The sequence below is a fragment of the Misgurnus anguillicaudatus genome, chromosome 8 (genome assembly GCF_027580225.2).
Source record: "Misgurnus anguillicaudatus chromosome 8, ASM2758022v2, whole genome shotgun sequence".
NCBI classification, from domain to species: Eukaryota; Metazoa; Chordata; class Actinopteri; order Cypriniformes; family Cobitidae; genus Misgurnus; species Misgurnus anguillicaudatus.
The window spans coordinates 33,836,197-33,850,555 of record NC_073344.2 but is presented as its reverse complement, the minus strand read 5'-3'; the positions used below and the strand labels follow the sequence as shown (position 1 = coordinate 33,850,555).

Sequence of the window (14,359 nt, the reverse complement as noted above, 5' to 3'; positions counted from 1 at the left end):
TATTTTTTGCCCATTGATTTAAGTGTACTTTATTTTTACCTGGGACGTAAAATTAAACTTACGATGGAAGAATCATGTTTGATCCCAAATCAAAGCATACATGTTTTACCAGTGAGCAAGTGTCTAACTCAGCAATGCAAATTTATACCTATGTAACTCTTAATCTTTTTAAAAAAAAGTTAAGTCCTATAATAAACATATGTTTTAAGATGTACATTAAACATATCAAAATCCATCTAAAACCATCAAACCATTTGACTCGATAAGATCTTGCAAATCTAATACTAGATTAGATAATTTTTTTCAAACTTTTATCCAAGGTCAAGGCTATTAGACACGAGGGCCGTTTCTCAATCTGCAGCCTCTGTATGCAGGCTGCATACGTCATCAAGTTTGGTTTATTTCAGTTGACGGAGCACTACATTCGCAAGTCATAAGCATATTACATTTTTTCGATTAACTAAGAATAATAGTCAACTTTATAATTGTTAATATTCTGAAAGAAAAACTTCAGCATGCAAATGCGACCCCCAGAGGCTGCAACCACTGACACTGATCTGTAATACACACAGCGGCCATAAGGGGGCAGGCTTTCTCATTCTGTAACGCTTAATGTATCATTTACAATACACACAAATAAAAGCACAGCAAAAAGCGTTGGAAAAAATGTACCCTCTGTTATTTATTATAATCTGATAAAATTCTCAGTCACCCGGCCATCAAAAAAATCTAGTATTCATAGTAAACTGGATGTGGTTCATCGCTATGCAACACAAAATTAAATAAACATTTTTAAAGAGGGAAATCACTCAAGTTAATATTTCTATGAAGTGACTAACAGCACTGGATTACAAGTTTGGTTTGAGCGCTGTTGTGCTTTTTCCTGTCTCGGTGTGCTGTGCCATCAAAAAAAAAATTCAAAATGTTGTAAACAAAACACATTCATTTGAAATACTGTTAACATGTATTTAATTAACAATCTTATATAAAAATAGCACAATCCATAAAATGGTTTTAAAAATCAAAATTAACAGCAAAATAGCTCTCAATCCTGCTATACATCATGCATACAATTAAAATGTAATTATTAAAGTTTAAATGCCTAAACAAGGACGTTAATTTTTAAAGGTCCTGTTTTTCCCGTGTTTTTGAAGCTATGATTGTTTTTATGGTATGCAATATAACAACGTGTTCATGTTTAGTGTTTAAAAATGTTTTAGTATATGTCTTCCTCGTTCTATGAAGTCCCTCCTTCAGAAATACGTAACGAGTTCTGATTGTGTGTAGTTTGTTTAGTGTGTTGTGATTCAACAGCAGCTTAGTTTGGTTTTCAGCTTATCAGCTTAGTTTTCCTGTGGGCGGAGTTTAGTCAACAAACTGTTCTAGTGATGTCATTAATGCAGGAAGTAGAGGGCTGTAGTCCAAACCGGCCGTTTGCTGTAGGCTTTGAAAGGGGACTTTTGTTTAAGAAAATATATTGCCTGGCAGTAAATTTTTTATGCTCTAACAGCAACATTACACACTACCTAAAGTTTAAAAAATGGGATCAGGAAAAAGAGGACCTTTAAAGAACATTGTGGTTCGGTTGCACAAGACGTTTCTACAGATCTGCATTTCTTTATATAAACTCTTGCGCAACAAAGAACTGCATACATACTCCCTTAAAAGTAATGTTTGTGACCCTGGACCATAAAACCAGTCATAAGTCGCAGGGGTATATTTGTAGCAGTAGCCAAATAATACATTGCATAGGTCAAGATTATCAGTTTTCCTTTATGTCAAAAATGTATTAGGATACTAAGAATCATGCTCCATAAAGATATTTGGTATAATTTCCTAATATAAATATATATATATATATATATATATATATATATATATATATATATATATATATATATATATATATATATATATATATATCAAAAAAGCTTTATTTGGACAACAAGGCAAATTTCTCTATATCTAGATTTTTTTGCACCCTCAGAGTCCAGGTTTTCAAAAAGTTGTATCCCGGCCAAATATTGTCCTATCCTAACAAACCATACATCAATGGAAAGATTGTTTATATTTATATAAATCTCATTTAAAAAATTTACCCCCTATGACTGGTTTTGTGGTCCAGGCTCACATTTCATTGTGAAAACTATATCTATTACACATATTACAATGATTATCATAAAAACGAAATAAGTATGATGTTTAAAAGGAAAAACTAGCAATTTTGCAGCCGTTTATTTACACTTACATTTACAGTTACTTTTTATAGTTATTTTATTTTAAAATTTCTATTTATTTATTTAATTATTTTGTATTTTTATCTTAAGCCTTCACAGTCTTGCTCAAATACACAATTATTTTCTCTCTTACTTTCGGCTTATTATTAAGCAAATATTTAAGGAAAAGTGCATTTCCAAATCCTAAATATTCACATTTTTCTTCGTTAACAAAATAAACTTTATGTCTTCAGTATTTATTCTATGAATTTACCATTGAGTGTTTATAAAACCCAGCAAAGGTGAAAAACGTTGAGCTTGTTCAGACTCTCTGACAAAAGCGGTGAAATGCTATGGTAAAGCTGTATATATCTACCAACGTCTGCAGACAAAAGATCTCTTGTTTCTTTTAGTCTGCAATAATGACTATGCAAGAAAGGTTTATCATCTGACTCCACACGCCTCGGCTGTCAATATCGGTTCAAATATCTGACCCCGTTTGGATCGTCCACATGTGCTCTCTTCTAAGGACTCCAATGCACAGAAAGAAGTTTGAATTAAATGAATTAAAAGTCCACAATTCATCTTAAAAGCTTTCTCGGAGCTGGCTGGTGTCTCTTTAAGCCCGGGGCAGAAACTTAAGGTTAATGGGTTCAGCGGGAATCAGCAGGGTTCGAGTTTTGGGTTGTATCGTTCCAGCCCCCTCCTCTGGTCTGACCTCATAGCGTTGCATCAGCTGCGGAGTCAAAGTTTAGATTAATGAGAGAGGGACAGAGAGATAGCGGTTTGAGGTTACTTAGGTTCAAACATCAACTTTTAACAAAAATCTATAAAACAAACACTTGAAAATAAATAGAGAGCAAATGGAGACATTTGCTTCTTGCGCTTTTCTACTAAATCCAGACCCGGTAATGTCTCGAATGTCTCTAACCAAAGTCAGAGATGAATTGAATTTGAAACATTTCTGAACTAACCATTGAACTGAACCATTTGTGTCTGAGGGCTACAAAAGGATTTACTGGTCAGTAAAACACTGAACCTAGAGATAAGATATAACTGCGTCATACTCAGTCTACTGAGAGCAAAGTACATCTCCAGCTCAGCCACCCTCTTCCCCACGCAGGCCCGCACTCCAACACCGAATGGGATTGCGCTATAGGGGTGATGTTGCGAGCGAGTCGCGCTCGCCCTCAGCCAGCGCTCTGGAATGAACCGCTCTGGGTCGGGAAACTCATTTTCATCGTGACTGACAGCGTAGTGGCAGAGATGAAACTGCGTCTGTAAGCAGAGAGAGAGAGATGTGTTGTTATTTAACATTAGATGTTTTATTGATGAATGGGGCATTGATTAAATATTGGTACCTTTTTAGGGAACCAATAGTTATTGATGACTACTTCAGTATCCTCACTCAGGCGGCCGTTACCAGAAACAACAGGATACATTCTAGAATTAAAACAGGCATATAATAACAGTGTGAGCCTTTTGACAACAATAATCTCACTCTTTACACACCTAGGGCCTTTAAAATGGAAAGTTTTACGTATGCACAACAACACGATCAAAAAGATCAGCGTTTAAAGTCCTATGGTCTCATGTATGTGTTTGGATCTCCCTTGGCGAAGTCACTTGGCTTGTTTGACTTGCCAACAAAGTACCGTGATTTCAGATCGCTCTCCCGAGACTGTGATGTCATCCGCCTGCCGGTTCTTGCAGAGCCGCATGAAGTCGAACAAGCCTTTTTTTTCAAGTTACATTCGAATTTAACGATTTGCGTGAGTAGATTACATATAAAGTCAACGCAAAGACACAAACAGACGTGATCATGCATGGGGCGATGCAAATGACGTGAATTGGGCGGCATCTTCGCGCAAGATGAAAATATTCAACTCTAGCGACTATAGCAGAGCGACGCAATCTTATTAATTTCAATGGAAACTTGCCGACTTCTGGCGACACGAGCAAAAGTGACTGTTGGCGACCGGATGGGCGTGTCCAGCGATGCGAAAAAGATAAGAAGTTTAACTTTATGCAAATGATGAGCGAATTTCGGGAGCTACTACCAATGGAAGCAAAGCAGTGGAGTTTACGTCATCCTTCTCTCGTCAGTTACTGGAGTGGACGGTACTTATTTGTTTAAGATAACCAGATTTAGAAACGGCTCATTGAAAGAGACAGGTGAGACATAGCGAGAAAATCGTTGGCGGTCTGAACGAGGCATGACACGAAGTTAAATCCCATGAGTAATCTAGACCGAGCAACGAGATACTTTGTGTTTGGTGTGTACGCAGCATTAGATTTGTGTTTGAAGTCGAATTCCCACCCCATATTTTCTTAAATATGCATTGTGAGAACTTGTTAAGATCATGTGATCCCAAACGGACCTTACTTCTAAATGCGTGGGAGTAAACGCATTCAGACAAAATTCATATAAAAAAATTGTTCATATGTGAAGATTATCTGGTTGGACAAAAGTGCAAGTGTCATAAACGTTTGCTAAAAACAGAGCTTATTTTTTGTGATAATCCAAAAAATGAATGCTAGACTTTTTTGCGAGGGAACCAGTGTCCAATTAACTTCCGTGTTTGGCCTAAAAAAATACATCATCCTGCACCAGAGCTGGTGAAGATTTCAAAATAACGAGTCTGAACGACATTTGGTCTGTTACTTAAAGCTATTGCATGTTTTCAGAAGACTAGGAACATATTACATAAAGTCATTTGAACTTTTATGCTACATTTATGGTGCTTTTATGGTATGTTTCCCTCCTTTATGTTGTCTAAATAAGTACAATTCTCAACAATGTATAATTTTTATTTTTAACTCACATATGGGGATTTTGCATGAAAGATGATTTAAAGGTGCAGTGTGTACACTTTAGCGGCATCTAGTGGTGAGGTTGTGAATTGCAACCAACGGCTCAATCCACTGCTCACCCCTCACTTTTGAAACATATAGAGAAGCTACGGTAACCGCCACCGGACAAACATGTCATCGTCGGAGACAACTTAGTAAAAAAAAGTTTGTCCGTTAAGGGCTTCTGATGGCACAAAATGGCAACTTCCGTGTAAGGTGACCCTTGGTGTATGTAGATAAAAACATCTCATTTTCCTCACATAATGTTTCATTATGAAAGGTCTTTAAACACCGTTGATAATATAGTTTGGTATATTATTTTGCACTTCTGTCAAGAGATCCTTCAAAAAATGACACACTGCACCTTTAAGGATAGGACTGAAGGAATAATTATGTACCTGAGAGTTTCTTTGATGACAGCCTTCAGGTAAGGCATTCTGGTCAGGTGCTCTGTTGTGGGCTCACCATTGGGACACACAGACATAATCTCATTATAGAGTCGCTCCTGTATCTTTGGATCGCGCGCCAGGTGGTACAAAGTCCACGAAAGTGTGTTAGAGGTCTGATGAGCACAGCAAAAGAATAATAAAACATCTAAACATCTCAGCTTGTTACAGGTTATAGTAGGAAGTATATAATAGGAATACTATAGGTGACGTCTTACAATCGTTTATCAAAATATCTTCTTTTGTGTTTAAAAGATTAAAGAAACTTAAGGTTTAGAACAACATGAGGATGACAAAATTTTCATTTTGGGGCGAACCATCTCTTTAAATTTTGACAGCTTAAAAGGACGTCAGAGGACGTGCAGTATAGGAAACATTTCTTTACCTCCGTATCAGCCCAAAGCTAATAAAATACACAGAAACGGGTCAAGACAACAGGAAGGAATGTTGCTTAGCTAGTTATCGATTGTGTGTGTGTGTGTGTGTGTGTGTGTGTGTGTGTGTGTGTGTGTGTGTGTGTGTGTGTGTGTGTGTGTGTGTGTGCCACACAATTTAGCTGGAATTTAGCTCTTAAAATCTAACACACGTCAGCCTTGACAGACCTTGACATCTTTTACACAACACCTCCTGTTATTAGGCCATAAACAATCAAAGCCTTATAGAAACAGATAGGGATGGGGAGCATTATAGACAAAAACTATCTAGGTGAAGACAATTAGTTTAATTTAATAAAAAATGCTTTAAAATGGAATAAAAAAATTGTGTGATATGACTTCATACTTCATAAGTAAAAACCCTAAACTAAAACACATCTTACACTTTAAAAAATGACTTTCTTAGTATTTTTGTCTTGTTTTTAATACAAATATCTAAAAATTCTAGGGCTGCATAACAACTAATCGTGTGCAGAATAAAAGTTTTTGTTTACATCATATATATGTGTTTATTGTGTATAATAATTCTGTATATATAGACAAACACACACAAAAAACAATTATATATTTAGGAAATATTTACATGTGTATATACATTTTTATATTTATATGTATTATATATTAACATAAATAGGCTACTTAATATATACACTTTTTTCCATAAAATTATACATGCATATACACAGACATATAAAATGTAAACAAAAACTTTTATTCTGCAAACGATTAGTTGTTATGCAGCCCTTAAAATTAAGATGCATTCTAATGATCCAAAAAAAAAAAATTACAAAAACATTCAATTTAAATGTATTTGTGCTTAAAACAAGCATAAAATTCTGCCAATGGGGTAACAAAATAAATCTTGAAAAAAGTTTACTTTTTCTTCAACACCTACACTGCAAAAATGACTTTCTTAGTATTTTTGTCAATTATACACTGCAAAAAAATTATTTCCAGAAAAAATTCTTAGTATTTTTGTCTTGTTTTCAGTAAAAATACCTAAAAATTCTTAAATTAAGATGCTTTTTCTTGATGAGCAAAATGACCCAAGAAATAAGTCTAGTTTTTAGACCAAAAATTTCAAATTTAAGTGATTTTGTGCATAAAACAAGCAAAACAATCTGCCAATGGGGTAAGCAAAAAATCCTGAACATTTTGCTTAAACAATAAATTCAAAAACAATTTGCTTACCCCATTGGCAGATTTTTTGCTTGTTTTATGCCCAAAATCGCTTAAATTTTATATTTTTGATCCAAAAACTAGACTTACCCTCTTGGGCCGTTTCCCTCATCAAGGAAAAGCATCTTAATTTAAGAATTTTTTCAGAATGTTGCAGTGTAGTACAAATATAAAAAAATTCTTAAATCAAGATGCATTTTCTTTATGAGCAAAATAACCTATGAAAATAAGTTTAGTTTTAAGACCAAAAATATACAATTTAAGTGGATTTGTGCCTCAAACAAGCAAAAAAAAATCTGCCAATGGGGTAAGAACATTTTTCTAGATTTTTTCCTGAATTAAGAAAAATTAAGAAAAACTAGATTTTAAGACTAAACAGGTAATTTTGCTCACTGCAAACAAATTACTTACTTAGTATTACTTAGTATTTTTGTTTTGTTATCAGTAAAAATACCAAAAACATATAAATGACCTAGGAAAATAAGTCCAGTTCTAGACAAAAATATAAACTTAAAGTGAATTTGTGCCCAAAACAAGCAAAAAAAATCTGCCAGTGGAATAAGAAATGTTCTTGAAATAAGTTTACTTTTTTCATAAACACTTAATTGAAGAAATTTTTTCTTATTCCATTGGCAGATTTTTTGCTTGTTTTAATGGTGATCCCAATCACACATAATCATTTTTAGCCTGTTTATCAGTTAGCCTCTGGCATATCTGCGTGTTACTGGATTTCTTTGTGCACTTTTTGCACTGCTGGACCATGAAAAAGGCAGCAAAGATGGATAACGCATCAGGGTCATAACCCTTTAAGTACAGATCTGCCAACCCTTTAAATCCACTCGAGTAACTTGTCCGACTCCAACCGTTTTTAGAAGTAAACACATATTCGTACCGTGTCTACACCTCCCAGCAGAAGCTCTGTGAGGCTGATGTATATCTCTGCTAAGCTGAGTTTGTTGCTGGACAGCAGATAGGTGAGATACATCCCCTCCACCTGCTCTCCACGACCAACCTGATCTTCTATCTGCTGGACCTTCTTGTCAATCAGACGGCTTGCTGAACAAAAGTCACAAGCATATGAAACGTCTATCAGTTTTACTGCCTTTTCACAATCTGACAAATGACCTTGAGCTTTCCATATCAGATGCATGACATTTAGCACATACTTTATAATGCAAGGTCGGGTTAAATAAAATGTGACCTTGTCCAGGCTAAAGTCTAATCATTTAATTATGACAGTACCGTAGGCATAGCCACGGCTTCCTAAATATTGATTTTGATCTTTGACATGACCTTACTCAGTCAATATTAAAAATATCAAGGTTATATTTTCACTAAAAGTGCTGCTCTTTATATAGAAAACAGTAAGTCACATATATTTGGATATGTTGGATCATTATAATAAAAGCGATATTAACTAAATTTACAAAACCCTAAGCCAAGGTGAGTTCCAGATAAGCTATAGGATCACCTAAATAAAAAACCCACACAATTTTCACCTTAGCATACCTACGTCAATCAAGTCATCCCACGCCTGGACAAACCGTTTCCAGTAGGGGAGGAAGCTTCGGGTCCAGCGTGGGAAAAACAGGACGGTCTCTGAAAGTGTCAGCATGTCATTAACGGCGGATATGAAGCGCAGTGTGTCTGTGGGTATTTCCTCCTGTAGACAGCCCAGTCGTGTTTCAAACAGGATCGAAGAGATTCCTGAACAGAGATAATAAATAACGTATGAAGAATCTAAGTAAGCGCAATTATAAAGCCTAAACAGTCTTATTGGCTGTAGCTCAATTGGTAGAGCACTGTACTATCAAAAAATGATCATGAGTTCAGGAGCACACTTAATGAAATGTATTGATTGAATGCACTGCAAGATGCTATAGATAACAACGTCTGCCACAGGCATAAATGTAAATGCACCTCAATTTTTTGTAAGGCAAAGAACAGCAAAAGCCATAGTAACTGTGGGTTCACACCAGCTGCGTTTGAGGGGTCAATTTCGCGTCTAGTTTGCCGCTTGAACATTTTGAGTTTACTCGCTTCATTCACGCGTGAAATTCCAGTCATCGAGACATCACTACTAGAGCAAGCTCTTGATTGGTTAACGTGGCACGTTTTTCCGCCAAAGTTCAAATTTTTCAACTTGCGCGTTTGACGTGGAAACGCTCAATTCGTGCCATTTACTCGAACTAGACGCGCGAATCACGGATGCCGCGCTAAACGCCTCATTGTCGCCGACAGACCTCCAGACGCGCGTCAACGCGTCTTCACATTTACTTAACATTAAAATCAGTCGCGCTTGACGCCTCTACCGCGGCTGGTGTGAACGCAGCATAAGACTGCAGCATAGTTTTAAATCACTTGATAGCCACTGTCGATAAATTCAATAAATAATACTACTTATACTCTGTAGTACAATTAGAAATTTTGCATGCCTGAATTTAATATAGTCATCTACCTTCATATTTTAAAGTAAATTGATAAAAATGGTCTTATTTTATAGAAAATGTTGTGTTACAAAACGTATTTTTTTTAAGTAAATCTAATGATGCAGTTTGGTCTCACCGGCGGGTCCATAGAGTTTAAGGGGTTAATATTTATAAATTCAGCAGACGCTTTTATCCAAAGCTTTCTACAGTGCATGACATTTATATTTGTGTGTTTTTTATCAAACCCATTACATCTGCACTGCTAACACAATGCTTCACAAGCTGAGCCACAGGAACACTTTGCATATTTAGTTCACTTTCAATACGATCATAATTAAGGATCAGTATTGCCATTGGTATCAAATAGTAAAACTTGCAACGGTCTTCTTTGATATAATGTGGCCATACACACCTTCAAAGCCAAATTTGTAGAGCTCGGAAGCCACGTCGGTGACAGTGGCCTGATCGTGACTGCGCAGACGCAGAAGCTCCATGCGCTTCAGCAAATCGGACACGACCTCGTGAATGATGGGCGTGTATGCGGCTACTTCCTTCAGTTTGAGCATTTTAGGATTGAGAGCGCTGCGGATGCGATACCACTCAGGGCCTGTGCTAAAGGACATAGAGGAAAATGATCCAGATCATGTTGTATTTTCAAAAGCAGGAAAATATCAAACTTTTTTGCCACCTGCCAACTTATAAACTGTACTAGGCATAGTTATGCTATCTGAAAATTAAAGCCGTGTGATAGTCCCATATGTTTGTGTCTGTGATGCTTACTCCACATGGATTCCATACGCTTGTCCTCTCATGTCTCTATACTCTTTCCAGTGGGGAAGATATGACCGTACTGGGTACTGGCCCTCCTGCCGGATCACCTGGGCGATGAGGTCTGCATTGGCCACATTCACCACATCAAACGGACCAAAACGAGAACGCCAGATCGGGCCGTACAGGCGCTTGTGCTCCACCTGTACAACAGAGGGGTGAACGCAACTGTGTATATTACCAAAGTAATTTCGCTTAACACTTTCCTTCAAAAAATCATATATCACAGCGACCAGTGCTAGATGGGACACGGTTCGAAAACAGTTCTTTACTTTTGCATTTCATAACCTGAAGATCACCGGTTCAAGTCTCGTAACTGACAGGTTTTGACTATGGTGCCCTTGAGCAAGGCACTGCAATGATAGCTGCCCACTGCTCCACACTGGGATGGGTTAAATGCAGAGGTCACAATTTGAGGATGGGCTACCATACTTGACAATGACATCACTTTAAGTGCAATATTGCACGACTATACTACCACTTATGGTTCCAAACTAGCACCATGTGGTTCTACAGAGGTGCTGTATACTAGCACTTAAAGTTCCCCTATATGATTACGATGTTTATGATCATTCTTTAAAGTGTAGTTGGTTGCTAGGGCCTGGAAAGGAAATTGCTTGGTTGTTACTATTGTTCGATTCAAATAAAATCAACCATAAGCATTTATAACATTCTGATCCAGAATTTTTCCTTACAAATATTTTTGTCTCCCTGCATCCAAAATCACAGAGCATCATATCCATCCTAAACAGTATTCAGAATCAGAATGAATATGTCCTAAATCGTAATATGTTGAAATGAGAATAGTGATAGACCGATATATTGCAGTGGTCCATATAACGCACAATATTTGAATTTTTTATTTATAAATAATTTGCAACGGGATTTTTTTTTAATTGGCAATAAATATTTCTATTTCTTAAATTAGCGTGTTCTTAACTGGTTCCCCGCCATTGACGAGTTATCTAGTAAATAAAGAGAAAACATTTGCATGAAAAAACGTGTTCCTGATTAGTTTTTATGGTTAGCTGTAATACCGTGATTACCCAATTTATAGAAAGCTGAAGCAAATTTTTTCAAATAAATCGTGTATGTTTTGATGATCATTATGAATCTGATCCCTTTTTCTTTACAAAAACGCAATTATTTGAGCTTTTTGCTAAAAAAATTTTTTTAGAAGAAAAATACCATTATTTAAGATTTTATAAACAGAGAAAAACATACATAGTCAAGATAAAAGTGTTTTTTTCTCGATTTGTTTGTTTGTTTATTGTTTGTTTGAAAGCAGAGGATCTGTTCTTTTATTTGACATTTGTATGTTTATATATTTTTAGAAGAATATTTTCCTGGAAGGAATTTTGTGAAACTTTTGTGAAAATCACAAAAAAATGCTGGCGGGCACCTTTAAAAAAAAAAGGCTGTCAGGGAATGAGTTAATATAAACAGACACTCAGATGAGACACTAAAACCAACATCTACTTGTGACATTCACTAGTTGTTAGTTTTGACTTCCCTAGTTTTTGTTCCTGCTATGGAAGTCAATGGTGCTCCAAAACGGGTTGAATACAAGCATTACTCAAAATGTCTTACTTTGTGTTCAACAGAACAAACTTTATACAGGTTTGAAACAACTTGAGGGCGGGTAAATGATGACAGAATTTGCATTTTTGGGTGAACTATCAGCTCGCAGTTCTTTCTGGGTCTTTCTTACCCCTCCCCTATTACTTCCTCTCTTTCTTTTATTATTCTTAAAGAAAAATGAAAGCAAATCTGTCTGGCAGTGTGTCAGAGCTTGTTTTCTCCTCACAAATATGTAAATATAATTTATTTAACTGTAAATAATTCAAGTGATAAGCATACAATTGATAATGACGCTTCATAATATGTAACCTTTGAAATGACCACCACAATCCTCACCAAATCAATACATTTACATTATTAAAAATAAACATTTCAAAGGGTATTTACGAATCCCAGCATCGGACAACACCTATACAAAAGTTTCCGTGTTAGACACTCCCATAATTTTTTTTACAGACAAACTAAAGTAATTGATTTTAATACGTGTTAATAATTTTTAAAGAAACTGCATATGTGTCCACTACACTTTCACATTTATAGCCTTAATAAAATATTGCATTATATACGTTATTCAAACCATTTCAGAAAATTGTAGACTTTAATATATAGGCTTAACTATTGTTTTTATACCAATTTATTATTAATTTTTTTATTAAAATTATGATCAAACTATTTAGGCTTAAAACAGATCTAGGTAATTTACATTAAAATACTTCATAAAAATATTCCATGAAACTTCGTGCATGTACATGAACGACAGATTTATTAATGTTATACCGTATATAACTTCACAGCTATTATAGATTTACAATATGCATATAAAAAGATGTTTACCTGCATTGCATGACTTTTATCGGCGTATCCTTTACCGAAGAGCCAGTATGCAGTGGTGGCCAGATTGGGCCCTGGTAAGTCGTCTATAGTTTTATATTTCCCGGACCCTGCTGTTGCGCTTTGCACGTTTAAATCGGCAGGCTTCGACTTTATAGTCCGCACGACGAATTCATTGAAAGGTGCCAATTTTCTGCCGACGCCTTCGGCTCTTCCTAGAGAATACAGCATGATAAACTGCGTCTGTGTGCACTGGAGATCTGGAAGTAGGTTTCACATAGCCGATGTTTTGCTCAAATACTGGGCGGGATTCTTTGGTGCTGTTTTAATGCCTTGCGAGTTGACTACGTAGCAGTACACAGTAAACACATATGAGAGGGTTTTATCAGATAACCATAATCCAACGCTTTCAGATCAGTGGATTAGGCAATGATCAGACTTTGGCACTATTTAATGTATCGGAGGTAACACGTAAATTACACAGGGCTCTCAAGTCTCACGTATTCACCGAGACACACACACCCATTTCAGACAGTTCACACGCCACTTCTTGTATTTCTCGCGCTGAAAAGAGATACAATTTCCTGCTATAGACGCTTTCAGCAGGCATTCATCATGATTGAAAAACACAACACAAACACTTTTCATAAGCTGTATCTCGCTCTCACACAAAGCTTAAAATACACACAGGTGGCAAGTTGTGCAATCCTACTGTTTGTACGGTTTGCGTCGCAGTTCGTAGTCGACGTCACATTCCCGAGCTCTATTTACAGCAGAGGCCCCTCTGCCCCACCAAATTCTCTTTCGTAAGTTTTTGGTAACAGTTTAATTTTACTAATTGTTCATAATTGACCAGAACAAATAGAAATTATTAACAGATTTATACAAATGAAATGTATTGTTTTATATATTTAAAAAAATAAAGTAAAATCTGGCCCCAAACTCACCAACTGAACAGCAATGCTGAGTTACCAGTCCCCTGACATATGTTATCTCACTCCAAACTTTTGATAAAAATTAAAAGCCCTGCGTAAAATAAATGCATTAGTTAACATTAAGTAAACAATAAGCAATACAGTCATGTTAGTTCATAGGGCACTAACTAATGTTAACAGTTACAACTTTTGATTTAAAACATGTATTAATAAATATTCAAAATAACATAAATTAAGATTAATAAATGCTGTTGAAGTATTTTTCAACACAATATATAACACTATATACAATACACTCACCTAAAGAATTATTAGGAACACCATACTAATACTGTGTTTGACCCCCTTTCGCCTTCAGAACTGAAGGACTTAATTCTACGTGGCATTGATTCAACAAGGTGCTGAAAGCATTCTTTAGAAATGTTGGCCCATATTAATAGGATAGCATCTTGCAGTTGATGGAGATTTGTGGGATGCACATCCAGGGCACGAAGCTACAATTCCACCACATCCCAAAAATGATCTATTAGGTTGAGATCTGGTGACTGTGGGGGACATTTTAGTACAGTGAACTCAAACAAATTTGAAATGATTTGAGCTTTGTGACATGGTGCATTATCCTGCTGG

The 14,359-nt window shown here is 36.0% G+C and overlaps 1 protein-coding gene across 1 annotated transcript; it reads right to left on the bottom strand.

Moving 5' to 3' along the window:
* Positions 1 to 952: 952 nt before the first annotated feature.
* Positions 953 to 13,193, bottom strand: cyp27a2 (cytochrome P450 family 27 subfamily A member 2). Its single transcript, XM_055214244.2, has 9 exons — positions 12,801 to 13,193; positions 10,338 to 10,528; positions 9,970 to 10,169; positions 8,638 to 8,835; positions 8,021 to 8,184; positions 5,468 to 5,631; positions 3,578 to 3,659; positions 3,288 to 3,494; positions 953 to 2,952 (listed from the first exon to the last, which is right to left on the bottom strand). Exons 1-9 carry the CDS (start codon positions 13,026 to 13,028, stop codon positions 2,836 to 2,838), a joined length of 1,551 nt encoding a protein of 516 aa, XP_055070219.2. The 5' UTR covers positions 13,029 to 13,193; the 3' UTR covers positions 953 to 2,835.
* Between the last annotated feature and the right edge of the window lie 1,166 nt (positions 13,194 to 14,359).

Excerpts from the sequence above, each read along its gene's own strand:
- cyp27a2 (XM_055214244.2), bottom strand. The coding sequence starts at position 13,028 with ATGCTGTATTCTCTAGGAAGAGCCGAAGGCGTCGGCAGAAAATTGGCA. Across the intron at positions 10,170-10,337 it reads GCGTATGGAATCCATGTGGA|CACAGGCCCTGAGTGGTATC; the intron begins GTAAGCATCACA and ends TATGTCCTTTAG. Across the intron at positions 5,632-8,020 it reads TGCTGGGAGGTGTAGACACG|ACCTCTAACACACTTTCGTG; the intron begins GTACGAATATGT and ends TGTGCTCATCAG.